The sequence below is a fragment of the Dermacentor silvarum genome, chromosome 7, assembly GCF_013339745.2.
Source record: "Dermacentor silvarum isolate Dsil-2018 chromosome 7, BIME_Dsil_1.4, whole genome shotgun sequence".
Taxonomy (NCBI): domain Eukaryota; kingdom Metazoa; phylum Arthropoda; class Arachnida; order Ixodida; family Ixodidae; genus Dermacentor; species Dermacentor silvarum.
Genome location: NC_051160.1, coordinates 10,920,419 through 10,934,923, shown reverse-complemented (window position 1 = coordinate 10,934,923; position 14,505 = coordinate 10,920,419). Strand labels below are relative to the sequence as shown.

The window sequence follows — 14,505 nt, the reverse complement described above, 5'->3', positions numbered from 1 at the left end:
GAGAAGAAATCATGCAAGATTCAACCCCAGGATCGTTTTGTCTCTTGTGAGGAGGGTGTCGTATATCGCGTGTAGTTGGCTTGCGGACGCGAATACATTGGACAGACTGGCAGATGCATAAACACCAGACTAAGAGAGCACAGCAAGAATGTAAGTGACGGTAATCAGGGCCAGCTTGGGTTACACTTCCGTAAATGTGGTGATAAGACTACGCGTCGTCCTACCAAGCCATGCAAGCCTAAGTTCAAGAAAAGCGGAATTGTTTCTCGACACAAAGATCAGTGCGCCAGATAAATAATTGAGGCGGTTAAGATTGCTCGTGCGGGAGAAATGTGTGTGAGCATGCCATCACTAACACTAAGGAAGAACTACAGTTTTTAGGTGGTTAGTGAGTGGGTCCATGTTGATATCACCTTGTGCCATTCATGCAGACTGACGCTTCGTATGTGTACATATGCCTAGCACCGTCAGTGAAATAAACAGTTGGAAGTCAGCGCTCTTTTCACTCTGTCTCTATCGTCGTCCCTTCCTTGTTATTTTTCGCGCTGTTACACAAGTTGCAATGAACCAACTAGCCAGCAAGCCACCATTCTGCAATACATTTTTATACATGACTCGTCGAAGGTTCCAGGTAATGGCTGGTGCCCGCATGCCTTCTAGAAAGTACTACACAATTGTGTCGCGCATACAATTTGATTATACAAGGTTCGGCAAGAACATACACAACGCATAGAATCAACGATAACATTCGAGTAAGTTCCAAATCATGCAGGCGCGTCTTGCGTTAAGCGATAACAGTAGGTTGCTAGCGGGTGAAATGCAGTCCCAGAGGAAAGGATAGATAAGTACACGGGTCAGTATGCACACGCGCAAAAGCTCAGGCAAGAGCAACAACCAAGGGCAGAGCAACTTCGAACACTCCATGCACCCACCACACACTTGGCGTGACAATGTTCCAGAACGTGGCGCTCCACCAGGGAATAACTGAAGTGCTTGGTGACTACGAAGTGGTGGCTGCCCTCAAAAGAAAATGTATTTCGACAATCTCATTATACTTGCAATCATTATAATGCAATCATGATCCAATTAATTATACACAAAGAAAAATTGAGGATAGGCCGACGTGGCACATTTGCTCTCGAGAAGAGAAGGAAGAAAGAGAAAGACAGAAGGCAGGGAGGTTAACCAGAATAACGTCCGGTTGGCTACCCTACACCGGGGGAATGGGAAAGGGGAACACAAAGATGAGAGGAGGGAAGGAAAGAAGGAAATTAGCGGTGAATTCGCTGACGCGTGTGGTATTGCACTATTAGTCAATGACGTTCACACAAGCCCCGTCGTCCTCTAGAAACACAAAAGTCACATTTGCTCTCAATACTTGCTAATATCACTGGGCTAACCTACGGGCTAACCTTACGACAGGGATCGGTTAAAGCTGCTGGCTATATTCGAATTTTCCTTTAATCGCGTACATATTTTCTTTCAATTAATTGGCCGAGCTCAGCGAACAAAATGGAGCAAGCATTGTCTCCACTTCGCTTGCTCAACAGGAATGAAGGGAACGACAGATTCAGCTACAATGTTTAAAGTAAGATGGCACCTGTGTCTCTCTGAAAAAAAAAAAAAAAAATAAACATGCACCGTGCTCTTTGAGCAGGAGGAGGCAGAATACAGTCTGTGCAGCAGCTGCTGTAGTGCATGGGACACGAACAAATGGTGGGCCGGCGACGCCGTAATTATGTGTTTCCTTTTGTTTTTAAGCGAATATCCATAAGTGAAATGATGTAGCCTAACTTCTTGCATCATCTCCAGTTCGAGCCAGGTTAACCCTACCTTTCCACGCTGATGGCTCACGGGTTAGCCAACTTTGTCTCCACGGCTACACTTAATGATTGCGTATTATGGGTAAGTTTGTTATGCTTGATGCGTTTTGCTCGTGAAAAAGTGTCGCAACGGCGCGATGTTAAAGGCCTCTGCGGTCGATATGTAGCGCGGTTTCTTTTGTCCTTCAATATTTAGGTAACAAAAACCACCAGTTTTGTTTTTTCTCAACTCACGTGTACGTAAAACCTTAAATACGATAAATCGAATAATTGACGGATTCACAGGTTCCGAGTAACCGGGCTGATGATCTGCACCATCCGTGAGAGATCATTTTGTCTTCTTGGAGGATTAGCTCATCTTCCTGTGTGACCGTCTGCGGCACACGGTCACGCCAGCACTTTGCTGCCCGTCCTTGAGGGAACCTTCACTATCGTTGCCATATCAGCGCAGTCACAGACAGAATGGCACCACGCGTTTGCAGCGCCAGCCTGTTTGTCGTCTGCCACCTACACTCATCGGAACTGCGGTGTAGAAAGTAGTTTTCATGCTACACTACTGCTATCAAAAATGGCTTCGTGTAGATGGGCGGAGCTACACTTCTACAAAAGTTGACCACCAGTTAAAAAAAAAAAAAAATGCCGGCTGCCTATACGGCTGTAGCCGACGTAGGTAAACAAAAATTAGCTTAGCTTGCACTAGTGGCGCAAGGCTGAAAAAAAAATCCTAGCTGATTGGCACCTAGCTGGTGCCGATCAGCTCACGTTATGCTCGGTTAGGCCGGGTTAAGTCGGGCGCGCGCTTCGGGATCGGCCTCCCGGCGCTGCAACCAACGATAACGCAAACTGTGGTTCCCTCCCTCTTTCTCATCCTCCTTTCCCTATGCTAAGAGCTGCTTTGCACGGTTTACCTCCACGATCGGCCCACAGGCGAGGTTTTTTCGATCGACGAGCATGGTTTTACGGACAGCTTAAACAGCTTCACTGTTAAAAATGTGCCGTGGTTGAACGCGGTTAAACCAAGTTTGTCGGGCGATAGCACGGTTTTACTTGTTTTGGGAAGGGCATAGACGCTGCTCGGCGCCGTCAGCAACTACCGCATCTACAATTGCACCACAAGACAACACGACCTTCGTGCTGCGTCTCGCTTCAACGCTAAGAGTCGAAAGCATAGCGCATACGAAGCTACCTGCACTCGGCACACTTTGCGCCGCTAGTGGAAGGATAAGTACCAGTTTGACCTTGGGTGAGGTTGAAGTTCACATTTACGGAACCGTTTTCTGCGTTTTGTAAGAGTAGTAGAGCTATCGCTCTAAAAAATTGGCCCAACAATGCAGTGTATATGTATGTCACACATTTAACTGCCGTATATGCCAGGTAGATGCCATACCACTCAACCGACACAGTTTCGCAAACAAGGGCATACCTTCATGACTGAATTGTGCCTCCATATATTGAAGATGTGCAGCGTGAAAAAGAAATCTATGAAATATATCATTCACAGCGTGTGCTTTTTATCTTAAATCTATCAGTCTTAATATGTTCTAAGCTATGGTGTTTCTTATAGCGCCAATGTTGCTATGAGGTGTGGAACGTTGTACTCGGTGCAATTAAGAAACGTTACAGAAAAACAGATATAGACTCGTCTCGACTGGGTCGAAATGCAAAAACGCCCGTGCGCTTAGATTTAGGTGCAAGGGCTAACTTAACATTGGGCACACAGCAAACAAGCAACGTTAATTAACCCAGCTACTCACAATCGTAGCCTCAGTGGTGCTGAGTGGACATGTAACCTGTAGTGAATCAATTTATAAAAATTCACGTTGCGAGTTTCACTGGCGGTCTATAGTTATGTGCCTGCACGTCTCCAACACTCACCGAGATCTCTGAGCTTGTCGAGGAGTCCAGCGTCGCGCAGGAACTGTGGACCCTTTTCGACGCCCGGCTTGCGCTTTGTAGAAAAAAAAAAAGAAAAATGAAAAAATCACGCGCTATTCCACTGCTTTGAAGGTGAATTACCAACGAAGCAGTTTAGCACACGACATAGAGGTGGCAAAGAATTCAGATGAAAGGTATGAGCAAATTTTATTTCTCAGTGGTTACAACGGCCTCCCGTTAGGGAGTCCTGACAATAGCTCCTCAGGATGAAATAAAGTTCGTTGTCTGTCTGTCCGTCTTGAGCGGCGACGGCGGTCATCCCGAAGAAAGACACACGCGCACACACTTTTATTTTGATCGGCGGTCTTGATCAGCGGCATACGTTCGCGTGGAAGACTACCGCCACCTCGGGGAGTCGGAGGAAACTAAACACGCGCGACGGGACCGCCACACCAGGAGAGCGGAAGGAAAGTAGGCACGCAATTTAGCGCTTGTAACGACGACAAACAGAGGGCGGTGCGAGCGTACACATGGCCGACGTGGGTCGCAAGCGGAAAATCTTTGAGAAACCCTTATTATCTACCTGAGAATCTACTCATTTTGAAAATAGTCATCATCATCAGCCTATATTTATGTCCACTGCAGGACGAAGGCCTGTCCCTGCGATCTCCAATTACCCCTGTCTTGCGCTAGCTGATTCCAACTTGCGCCTGCGAATTTCCTAACTTCATCACTCCACCTAGTTTTCTGCTGTCCTCGACTGCGCTTCCCTTCTCTTGGTATCCATTCTGTAACCCTAATAGTCCACCGGTTATCCATCCTACGCATTACGTAGCCTGCCCAGCTCCACTTTTTCCGCTTAATGTCAACTGGAATATCGGCTATCTCCGTTTGTTCTCTGATCCACACCACTCTCTTCCTGTCTCCTAACTTTAGGCCTAACATTTTTCGTTCCATCGCTCTTTGTGCGGTCCTTACAACTTGTTCTCAAGCTTCTTTGTTAACCTCCAAGTCTCTGCCCCATATGTTAGCACCGGTAGAATGCAATTATTGTACACTTTTCGACGACAGTGGTAAGCTCCCAGTCAGGACTTGGCAATGCCTGCCGTATGCACTCCAGTACAATTTTATTCTTCTGTAAATTTCTTTCTCGTGATCAGGGTCCCCTGTGAGTAATTGACCTAGATAAACGTACTCAGGCCTTTACAGACTCTAGAGGCTGACTGGCGATCCTGAATTCTTGTTCCCTTGCCAGGCTATTGAACATTATCTTTGTCTTCTGCATATTCATCTTCAACCCAATTCTTCCACTTTCTCGATTAAGGTCCTCAATCATTTGCTGTAATTCGTCTCATTTGTTGCTGAATAGGACAATGGTATCTGCAAACCGAAGGTTGCTGAGATATTCGCCGTTGATCCTCACTCCTAAGCCCTCCCAGTCTAAGAGCTTGAATACTTCTTCTAAGCATGCAGTGAATAGCATTGGAGAGATTGTGTCTCCTTGCCTGACCCCTTTCTTGATAGGTAACTTTCTACTTTTCTTGCAGAGAACCAAGGTAGCTGTTTAATCCTTGTAGATGTTTGCTAAGATATTCAAGTATGCCTCCTGTACTCCTTGATTACGCAGTGCCTCTATGACTGCTGGTATCTCTACTGAATCAAATGCTTTTTCATAATCTATGAAAGCCATATAGCGCGGTTGATTGTACACCGCAGATTTATCTATTCCTGGTTGATGACATGGATATGATGCATCGTAGAATATCCCTTCCTGAAGCCAGCCTGTTCTCTTGGTTGGCTGAAGTCAAGTGTTGCCCTGATTCTATTTGAAATTACCTTCGTGAATATTTTATACAATACTGAAACTTTTGCACACGCAAGCGAATGGGTCTATAATTCTTCAATTCTTTAACGTCTCCCTTCTTATGGATGAGTATAATGTTGGCGTTCTTCCAGCTTTATAGTACACTTGAAGTCGCGAGGCATTGTGTATAAAGGGCCGCAAGCTTTTCAAGTATGATATGTCCTCCATCTTTGATTAAATCGACTGTTATTCTATGTTCTCCAGCAGCTTTTCCCTTGGTCATGTCTTTCAAGGCCCTTCTAACATCATCGCTAGTTATAGAAGGGACCTCTGTATCCTGTTCATCACTACTTCGAATGAAAGTAGCTTGGCTGCTCTAGGTACTGTATAGGTCAGTATAGAATTTTTCCGCTGCTTTTAGTATGTCATAGAAATTGCTCATGATATTACCCTGCTTATCTTTCAGTGCATACATTCTGCCTTGTCCTATGCCTAGTTTTCTTCTCACTGATTTCATGCTGCGTCCCTATTTTACTGCTTCCTCAATCTTTTCCACATTATAATTTCGGATATCCCTTTCTTTGTGTTGATCAGTTTCGACAGTTCATCGAATTCTATCTGATCACTCGAGTTTGACACTTTCATGTTTTACCTTGCCTATTGATAACTAATCTACTGAAAATGCATATCGAAGTGATGAGACAAATAAGATTTTGCACAGAATGAAGCAATTTTGCATCAAATTCGGCAGCTGAGCTTTTGCACACGCAGATCTGTTGACGAACACGAACAAAACACAGAACCCTAGCAAAAGACAGCTTCGCTGTAAAAAATACGCAGACATAGACATCTAGAAGCTTAGTTTACGCATACACTGTAAAATAATATATATCCCTAAAACCGAATAAGGGTGTAAATGAGTCTATAACTCACACATTTACATCCTTTTAAGAGGTAAGGGTATGATAGGCAGATTTAGTGGCTTGGTCACCTGTTGACAAGATCGGTTCATTTTTCTACAACTCATGTAACTACTGGTCGCAGTAAAACACGTTATGTGAATTTCGAGTCACAAGAGAAGATGTCCCAGAGAAGTAACGCTCCGTAGGCGCAGAATTCCGGCACCGTTCTCACCTGACCTTGATGGATGGGAACTCCGAGAACACCAATCTCTCGCCGGCTGCTCATGAAGTTGAGCGCCGTCGACGAGTCGTTGTCGGTCCTGGAAACGAGGAGGGCTCTGCATCGCTCTCTGTGTTCTCTGTGAGGCAACTTGTGTTAAACTAGCTATTTTACAAAACAGTTCGTCATGCCAACAGTATGCACGAGGTGGCTGTCATAGACCTTTTCGCATAAGAACAGTAATGTGGAAAGTTGGGCGAGATCTTTAAAGGCGGAGTCTGGTCTAACAAATCTTGCTTGTCGTCGTCGAATCACCGATATGTGCTCACTTCGTATTCCGCCCTACATCAGCCCTCCGGCACGCACTTCACTCCGCATTGGTCATCCCCTGCAAGTTGCCCGTACACGTGCTCATACTACAACGTTTGCTGTATCCTTCTTGCCTTGCTCATCCATAGAGTGCAATGGCCTTCCGCACGACGTCACTGCAACCATTTGCCCATCTGCATTTTCTGATTGCATAACTGCCATGTTTAACCAATAACTTCTTTTTTGCATATGCGATTACTTATACCTGTATCCATCCCATGTAATACCCCCGAATCGGGGTTCTTTAAGGTAGTAAAGTGAAAGTGAAAAGTTGGTGATTAATCATCATTCCGTGTTGGTAAAGCAGCGCACTGACCAGCACAAGGCGGAAAGACAAGAATACACGACCAGTCACTGCACTGTTAACTACTATATTTCAGAACAAACACTTCATGTACCTGCGCACCCTCAGACATCAAATGTATGCAAGGCAAGATTTAAAGCCCTCTCAAAATCACGCACCCGTGCACACTCGGGCGTCAAAGATAGGCAACATATCTAACACGGTGTGCAATCACATCCTAATCATTGCACCCCTTACAAATTTATTATTACAAACTTTTTACAGTGTCCTTCCAAAAAGGCGACCTCACGATGGCTTAGAAGAACAGATGATTTGAGTTATACGACCTTCTTTTCTCTCTCTCTCTCGTAAATGTGAAAAGCTTCTATTTTCCTGGTCAACTGATGGCTATGGTGCGAAAGAATTGCTACAGTGTCATTGAAAAGCGGCAAGCACCCATGCTGTGAACAATGCCCTTTAATGTTGGAATGCATGTTTCCCCTCAGTGACCTTTTGTGTTCCATAAGGTCTTGTGTTCACACACCGACCCGTTTGGCCAATGCATGCTTTTCCACACGATAGGAGAAAACAGTACAGAACGGACGATCTGCACTTGCTGCACTTGACAAATACTTTCATATGCTTAACCCTGCACCTATGTCTATTTACTGTTATTTTTGTTGAAACTCTGCGATCCAGTCCAGCACATATTTTACCGAGTTTGTTAGCTGCTGAAAAAACTACTTCTGACCATACCTTCTACTTACGTTTTTAGGTTATGCGCAATCTTGTGCGCATATGGTATTCAGAATTTTTCTGCTGTCATTCTCTTTTCTATAAAGCTCCTTCTGAAAGCCATTGCGCACATAACGAATAAACTTATAGGCTGATCTACAGAACACATGTTTTTCATATCCTGCATCCTTTAGCCTGATAACTTGTTGGCTGAAGCTCTCCTACTTTATTTTTTCCGGGCAAGACTTAGTTAAGGCCGCTCGCACACGTGGAAAAGCTATGCCGCTTTGTACGACCTTCGAGTGTCCCGAATGGTAGCTAAGCAAGGGCTTTTCTGATGGCGGATTGTATGGCCAGCAAACCAGCACTGCCTGACTGCAACACCGAGTTGTCGGCTTTATGCAAGTCCCGGTCCTTAGTAGCGAAGGTTGTGTAAATGAATTAGTACTGCAAATTGGGCTTGTTGGATTAGATTCCTTTTGTTAACAGCCTTTGTGTTAGCACTGAGTTTTGTTTGTAACCACGTGTAAACAAAACAAAAAACGCACCTTAAGGATGAACGATCAAATTTCAGGCAAGAACGACGTGAAGTATCCCCGTCAACCACACACAATTTGATCGCTCGGCTTTGATTTTATTGAAAATGCATTGGTTGAATTTATATTGATTGATCTAACTTTTCAATGCCATGTTCTTGCTTTGAGACATGCCGCAGTGCAGGCTTGACCAAGTGTGGCCCTCTAACGTGTGTAGTACTTTACGTGTATCAAACCGACAACCTCGCGTTCAGCAGTAAAAGGTCGATTTAGACGCCTTGGACGAGATGGTTCTCCCGTATACGAAGTGGAGCATGCTCGACAACGCAGGGATGACGCCGCCTACGGCGCCATCTCAAGGGTCATCGAATGCCTGGCCGTTCCTGAGCACGTCGTTTGTGGGACTGCCAGATCGACCTACCTGATGTGCCACGTCAACAGCTATTGAGACATGGTATTATAAAGAGTTCCTGCATGCGTTAAACTTTATGCTGTTCGGATAAGTGTTCACTGGAACTATACAGTATAGTTTCCCACAGATTTTGAGGAAAATGGCGCGGACCACATTTTCTGTTTGGGTTAAATCGATCTGACTTCATCTAATTAATGCTTGACTTCAATTCCGAAAATTGAGAAGCGTCGTGAAACGGGAAAGTATAAAGCCAATTAGTGAAATTTTATTTCTTATAGTTAACATCATGCTGGCGATCTGTAGCTCAAGAAAAGCCAACCTGTTCGAGTAATCCTGCTGATGTGGCAAGAATATCACGACCAGCAATTTGCAATATTCAATAAGTCTATTTCACATTTAATATAAATATATATATATATATATATATATATATATATATATATATATATATATATATATATATATATAAACTGCACTCAAGCGCAGTATATCAATCTGCATACCTTTCTTCATTCACTGGTTTCCCTTCAAGGCAAGCCGGGTTGACGGTGAGAAGCAGCATCAGCAGCATCTTTCGGAGGCACAGTGCACTGCGGTGTAACATAATGTACAATGATTGTTGGCTTCCCGGGCCACAGCGCAAGCAACAGTGTTCCTTCCCCTACTATGGCTATTCCGCACACGATACTACCACTATTACCGATTGCCATTGCCGTTGCTACGTCACAACAAGAATGAATGCCGGCAAACATTACTACCCCTCCCCTAACCATCAGTCCCCCTACCTCTTTTTTTTTTAAGTCATAAAGCAAGCAGCTGCAGATAATGCACGTCTATTCAACAGACGCTCATTTTCTGAACGCCCACACCTGGTTTGCAAAGGGAAACTGTACATGAGAGCAATCTGCCTGCAACCGTGCTTGTTCGATAACTCAAAAAGGCCGCTGTTGCCCAGGTGTTCAAAATTGATTCGGAGCCCTCCACTACTGGCGTGCCTCATAATCAGAACTGGTTTTGGCACGTAAAACCCCAGAAGGATGGAGAAGAAAAAGGGCGCTGTAAGTTTGTGGCGGAGAAAAATACGAAAAGGAAAAAAGTTCGTAGGGCCGCAACATTCATATGGTGCCAGATTACCAGCGAAGCCGTTTAGGCTACATACATGGGCTGCATACATTATGAAATCATACATTTGTTTTTTCATACGGCACCACACTACGTCGACACAAGCGCCACCACGGTCACCGCACCTCCCTTGCATCTGCCGCAACCGCCGCTGCAGCCGCGCTGGCACGTTTACGACGCGCGTGACGAAGAGCAGGCCACGTGCACAGGCGCTGTCGCCACACTCCCTACCCCTCTCCCTATTCGTCAAAAAGGATTTAAAACAAATAAATCGCATGATGGCCAACTTGCTACGCTAAGTGCATGTACTTTGTTGTACAGGCTTTTTCAGCGAACACTTTCAAAATTTTTAAAGGTTGCCTGTGACAGCATTATTCTAGTTTATGAGCTGGTCTACTCGAAGAGGCGGACATTATTAGTTGCACAAAAAACTGAAATACATAATCGCCTAATTAACGAAAATTCACTAATGAACTTTTGGACTAACCACCTTGTGGCCCATATTGCAATTTACGAATTCCAGCCGTGGAGTTCGCAAGGCAGATCCACTTGAAACGAATTCTCAGGATGACTCCAGTTCCGAGATATTTATTTCTGAACTTCGCGGAGAAATGCATTGGCGTTCCAGCTACTTTCGTGCTTCAATGCATAAAACGCCGTTTTGTTAAGAAAGTAACTCATTTATGTTCGTCATAAATGACGTCAGTAGCATGAAGTCATGACGCTTTATGACGTCATGCTATACTTGGACCGACATTCCCACTGTCAAGCCCGTACGAAAGCGGTCACGTCAAAATCACCGCGGCTTACTCAGGAGCATCCCCACTAGATTCTATGGCAGTCTGGCATGGTAGCATGACGTCATGGATGGAAGAGCGCACGCCTTGTGCTATCTGGGAGGCGTTGGCTCAGCCTACAGTGCACTAGAAAATATACTTCTAGTTCACTGTAGCTCAGCCAAATTCTAGGAGGCGCTGGTTAACCTCCTTGCCTTTCCCTGACGACTTCTCTCTCTTTACCATGGTCTCGTCAGTAATGCGACGATGGCCTGCGCTAAACCGGCCCGACTGCTTTCAGAGCACATATTCGCCCGTTCCTGCGGTGAGCGCTGGCGTCGGCGGTGGCGTAACCGAGCGAACGAGCACAGCGAAAGATGAAAGCGAACGCGTATAGCGCAGCGAGGGATGAAAGACGCGAGGAGGAAAGCGGAGAGGAGCGTGCGGCGGAACCATGAGCCGTAAAGCGGAGGCAGGTATGGCGAAAGCGTGAGAAGTGTAGCGAGGCGACGATGCCTACGAGATGGCGCCAGAGTAGCGCACGTCGTTTGGGAGGTCTGTCTTTGGCGGCTGCTGTGAATCGCGCCCACGCGTCGCCCACGTGCTGGCTCTCGCGCTATCCAGATTAGCGAGCCAGTCGCACCACACTTCGCTCCGTTTTCAAAGTGCCGCACGAGACAGATTGTGACAGCCACGAGACAGCCAATATATCGCGAAATGAAAACACGTATTGAGCTGCACTGAAATTTCGCATTAGGGAGTATCGGGGGTGAATGTTTTTTTTTTTTTTTTTTTTTTTTTTTTGTGCTGGCGAAGAAAGTTTTGCCCCTTTTCGCACTGCACACTCATCACTTAGCCTTTAGTAGTGCTGCAGAACCCTAGCTGCTTTCTTGCGATTGTTCATGACTGTGTCCTAGTCTTTCTAGAAATGATATACTCCATGCTGGCGATACCGAAGAAAACGCCGCCGCGCAGCTAGTACTTCATTTGGCGATGCGCAAGCGACTGATAAAATTCTATCGGCCCTATATGAATTGCAGTCCAGTCAGACAACTCTACTCGGAGAAATTAATTCTATCCTCTCCACGTTAGCGCAAAACGAGAAAAGCGTTCGCTGAAATTAATCAATGAATGTCAAATATTGAAGCCGAGTGATCCTCGATAACGAAACTTAACTCAGATATCGACAACCATTGAACTATCAGTGAACGAAGTGCAAATCGTATTGAAAGCCTGGAAACAAGAATATATCATGAATATCATTCTGCGGACAGATCACAAGGAACTAACCCAAGGTTCTTCGGTATCACGGACACCGAACGCGGGGCTTCGGCGCAGTGACAGATATTTGCAATACTAACCTTGGTGTCACCTTGCGATCTCGGTAAGTTGAGCTACTGCATAGGTTAGGGCAATTTCAGCAAGACAGAAATCGACCACTCATAGTGCATCTTAGATATTTTAAGGATGAATAACTAATTATATCTGCCAAGAAGCTGAAGGGTTCAGGATATAGAAATGTGCAGCTCTTTGCCTAGACTAAGCCTAAGCTGTACAAGCTCCACCATAACAAATTAATCATAGATAACTGCACTTACGTATTCGACAGCACTACCCAAGTAGTTGTACCACTAACCTAATAGCTAGACGCCAGCAACCTTAAGCACCCAAGTACTAATCTCTATGTTTTGTCCCTTATCAATACAAACTCGGGAAATATCATTCCGAAGCGTGACTCAGTACGACTGTGACAGTTGATCGAAACCCGTAACTCCGTCGTATAATAGCTCTGAAGAAAACATGGCTTCACCCATCGGTTCACGACAGTGAACTAGCTTCGAAACTTCCATCATTCGACATTTTGCGCCGGGATCGCGTTAACTATCGCGAAGCGGTTGCGTCGTGATTGCCGCTCACGATCACCTGCGATGCGGTATTATCAATATTGCCTCTAATCTAGAGCTATTTGCTCTTCTGTTGCAAGCTCTCCTAGCCCCCCCCCCCCCCTCCCCCCTCTCCCACGCTAGCGGTTATACTAGGAACTTGTTACCGACCCCCGGACGAGGAAGGGGGGGGGGGGGGGGGGGGGGGGAGGCTGACGTCGTTGAATTTTACGAAGCGCTTCGCTTACTTAACGTAAGATAATAAGTTCAGTTACTCTTCGTCAGATCTGGCATTAACAGCAGCTAAGCAAAACAGTGAAATTGCATCTGTAAAGTCATGCCTAGCGTTTGGCTTGTCACCAGTTATTACCACAGCAACGCCCTCCCGACTGATACTAAGCATTATGAATTTATTCCTACCGTCCCACCCTGCTAACGTTTCCTCGCTTGTACACCTAGCTGCTCTGAGTCATCACGCTGTTAATTCTCGCTACTTGCAAGTATCAGCTTCCACAATCAACAAAGCAAAGGAAGACAATTACGCTTTACGACAAAGGTAATTACAGATCAATCATGGTGACCTAGCCTAATTTTGTGAATTGTTCCTGGGTGACTCCTTCAACCGAATCGTCGAGAATAAGTGGTGCCTTTTTTTTAAAGAAATTGCAGCAACCTCTCGGTAGCAGTTGTAAGCTTGCTCCCTCACTATTTCCTTCGTGTCCTTGTATTATGTGTACAAACCAAATAAATAAATAATAATAACTCAAACCTACATTCCTACTGTCACAGTTACTGAGCAGTCTGGATCCCCACGGCTCGATCACTGAGACGTATAAAAAAAATACAATTCCGTACGACCAAGTTGCCGAATACCCCATTAGCTTGGCATAAATACCGAGAAACCGAAACACAATTTGAGTCCTTCGGAGCTCAAGCGTAGCATACCTTCTTTTCCTCTGCTCTACATATGAAACCCGAAAAAGTTCTGGAAGACTATAAACCCGCAACCTGCCAAGCCCATATCGCTACGTGATGAATGGTGTCACATTACACATGTGACACCGCACATGAGATCGTGGTTTTGCCACGTAAAACCCCATAATTTTTTTACACCTGATAGCAATGTACCCCAAGTGCTGAACACAGCTTTTTGTTCTGTTTTCGCCCATGAACCAGGCGATACCCTGCCCCAAACTCTATTTGTCGATCAAATGACTGACTGAGCCACCGCGGCGGTGCCCTTGTCAACTGGAGTGGTGCCACAGGACAGGTCTTTCCCCCCCCCCCCCCCCCCCCAAAAAAGGCATTTCTTTTTCACCCAACAGTTAACGACCCATCTCACTCACCTTCGCATTGTCACGTTGTAGCGAAGATGAAGAACACAGCAGCAAAACTGGGAATCACTAAACTAGCGTTTTATTGGGCGAACCCGTGCCCAGAAAAACAGGCTACACTAAATGTACAACGACTTCGGCGAGCACAGTCGGCGATCGTCGAATATCTGATCTGCGGGTCAAGTGCATCGGCTTTTATAAATGACTCGACGAAGGGCGTAATCGCTGGTGATCGCGTGGCTTCCAGAAAGTAGCTCACAATTCGCGCCGCGTATACAGTCAGATTACAAAAGCTTTGGCGACAACAGCCAAAAGATAGAACTATCGATAACATTCGAGAAACTTCTGATTCATGAAGGCGTGTCCTGCGCCGACCGATAACGTTTAACATTTGTTAGCCGGTGAAAAGTGGTACGTGACCGAAGAAAGAT

At 45.5% G+C, this 14,505-nt stretch overlaps 1 protein-coding gene across 1 annotated transcript; it reads right to left on the bottom strand.

Moving 5' to 3' along the window:
* Window positions 1–3,630: 3,630 nt before the first annotated feature.
* LOC119459419 (arginase-1-like) lies at window positions 3,631–14,262 on the bottom strand. The gene is made up of 4 exons (XM_037721206.2): window positions 14,087–14,262; window positions 9,463–9,549; window positions 6,637–6,724; window positions 3,631–3,771 (listed from the first exon to the last, which is right to left on the bottom strand). Exons 1-4 carry the CDS (start codon window positions 14,092–14,094, stop codon window positions 3,670–3,672), a joined length of 285 nt encoding a protein of 94 aa, XP_037577134.2. The 5' UTR covers window positions 14,095–14,262; the 3' UTR covers window positions 3,631–3,669.
* Window positions 14,263–14,505: the final 243 nt, after the last annotated feature.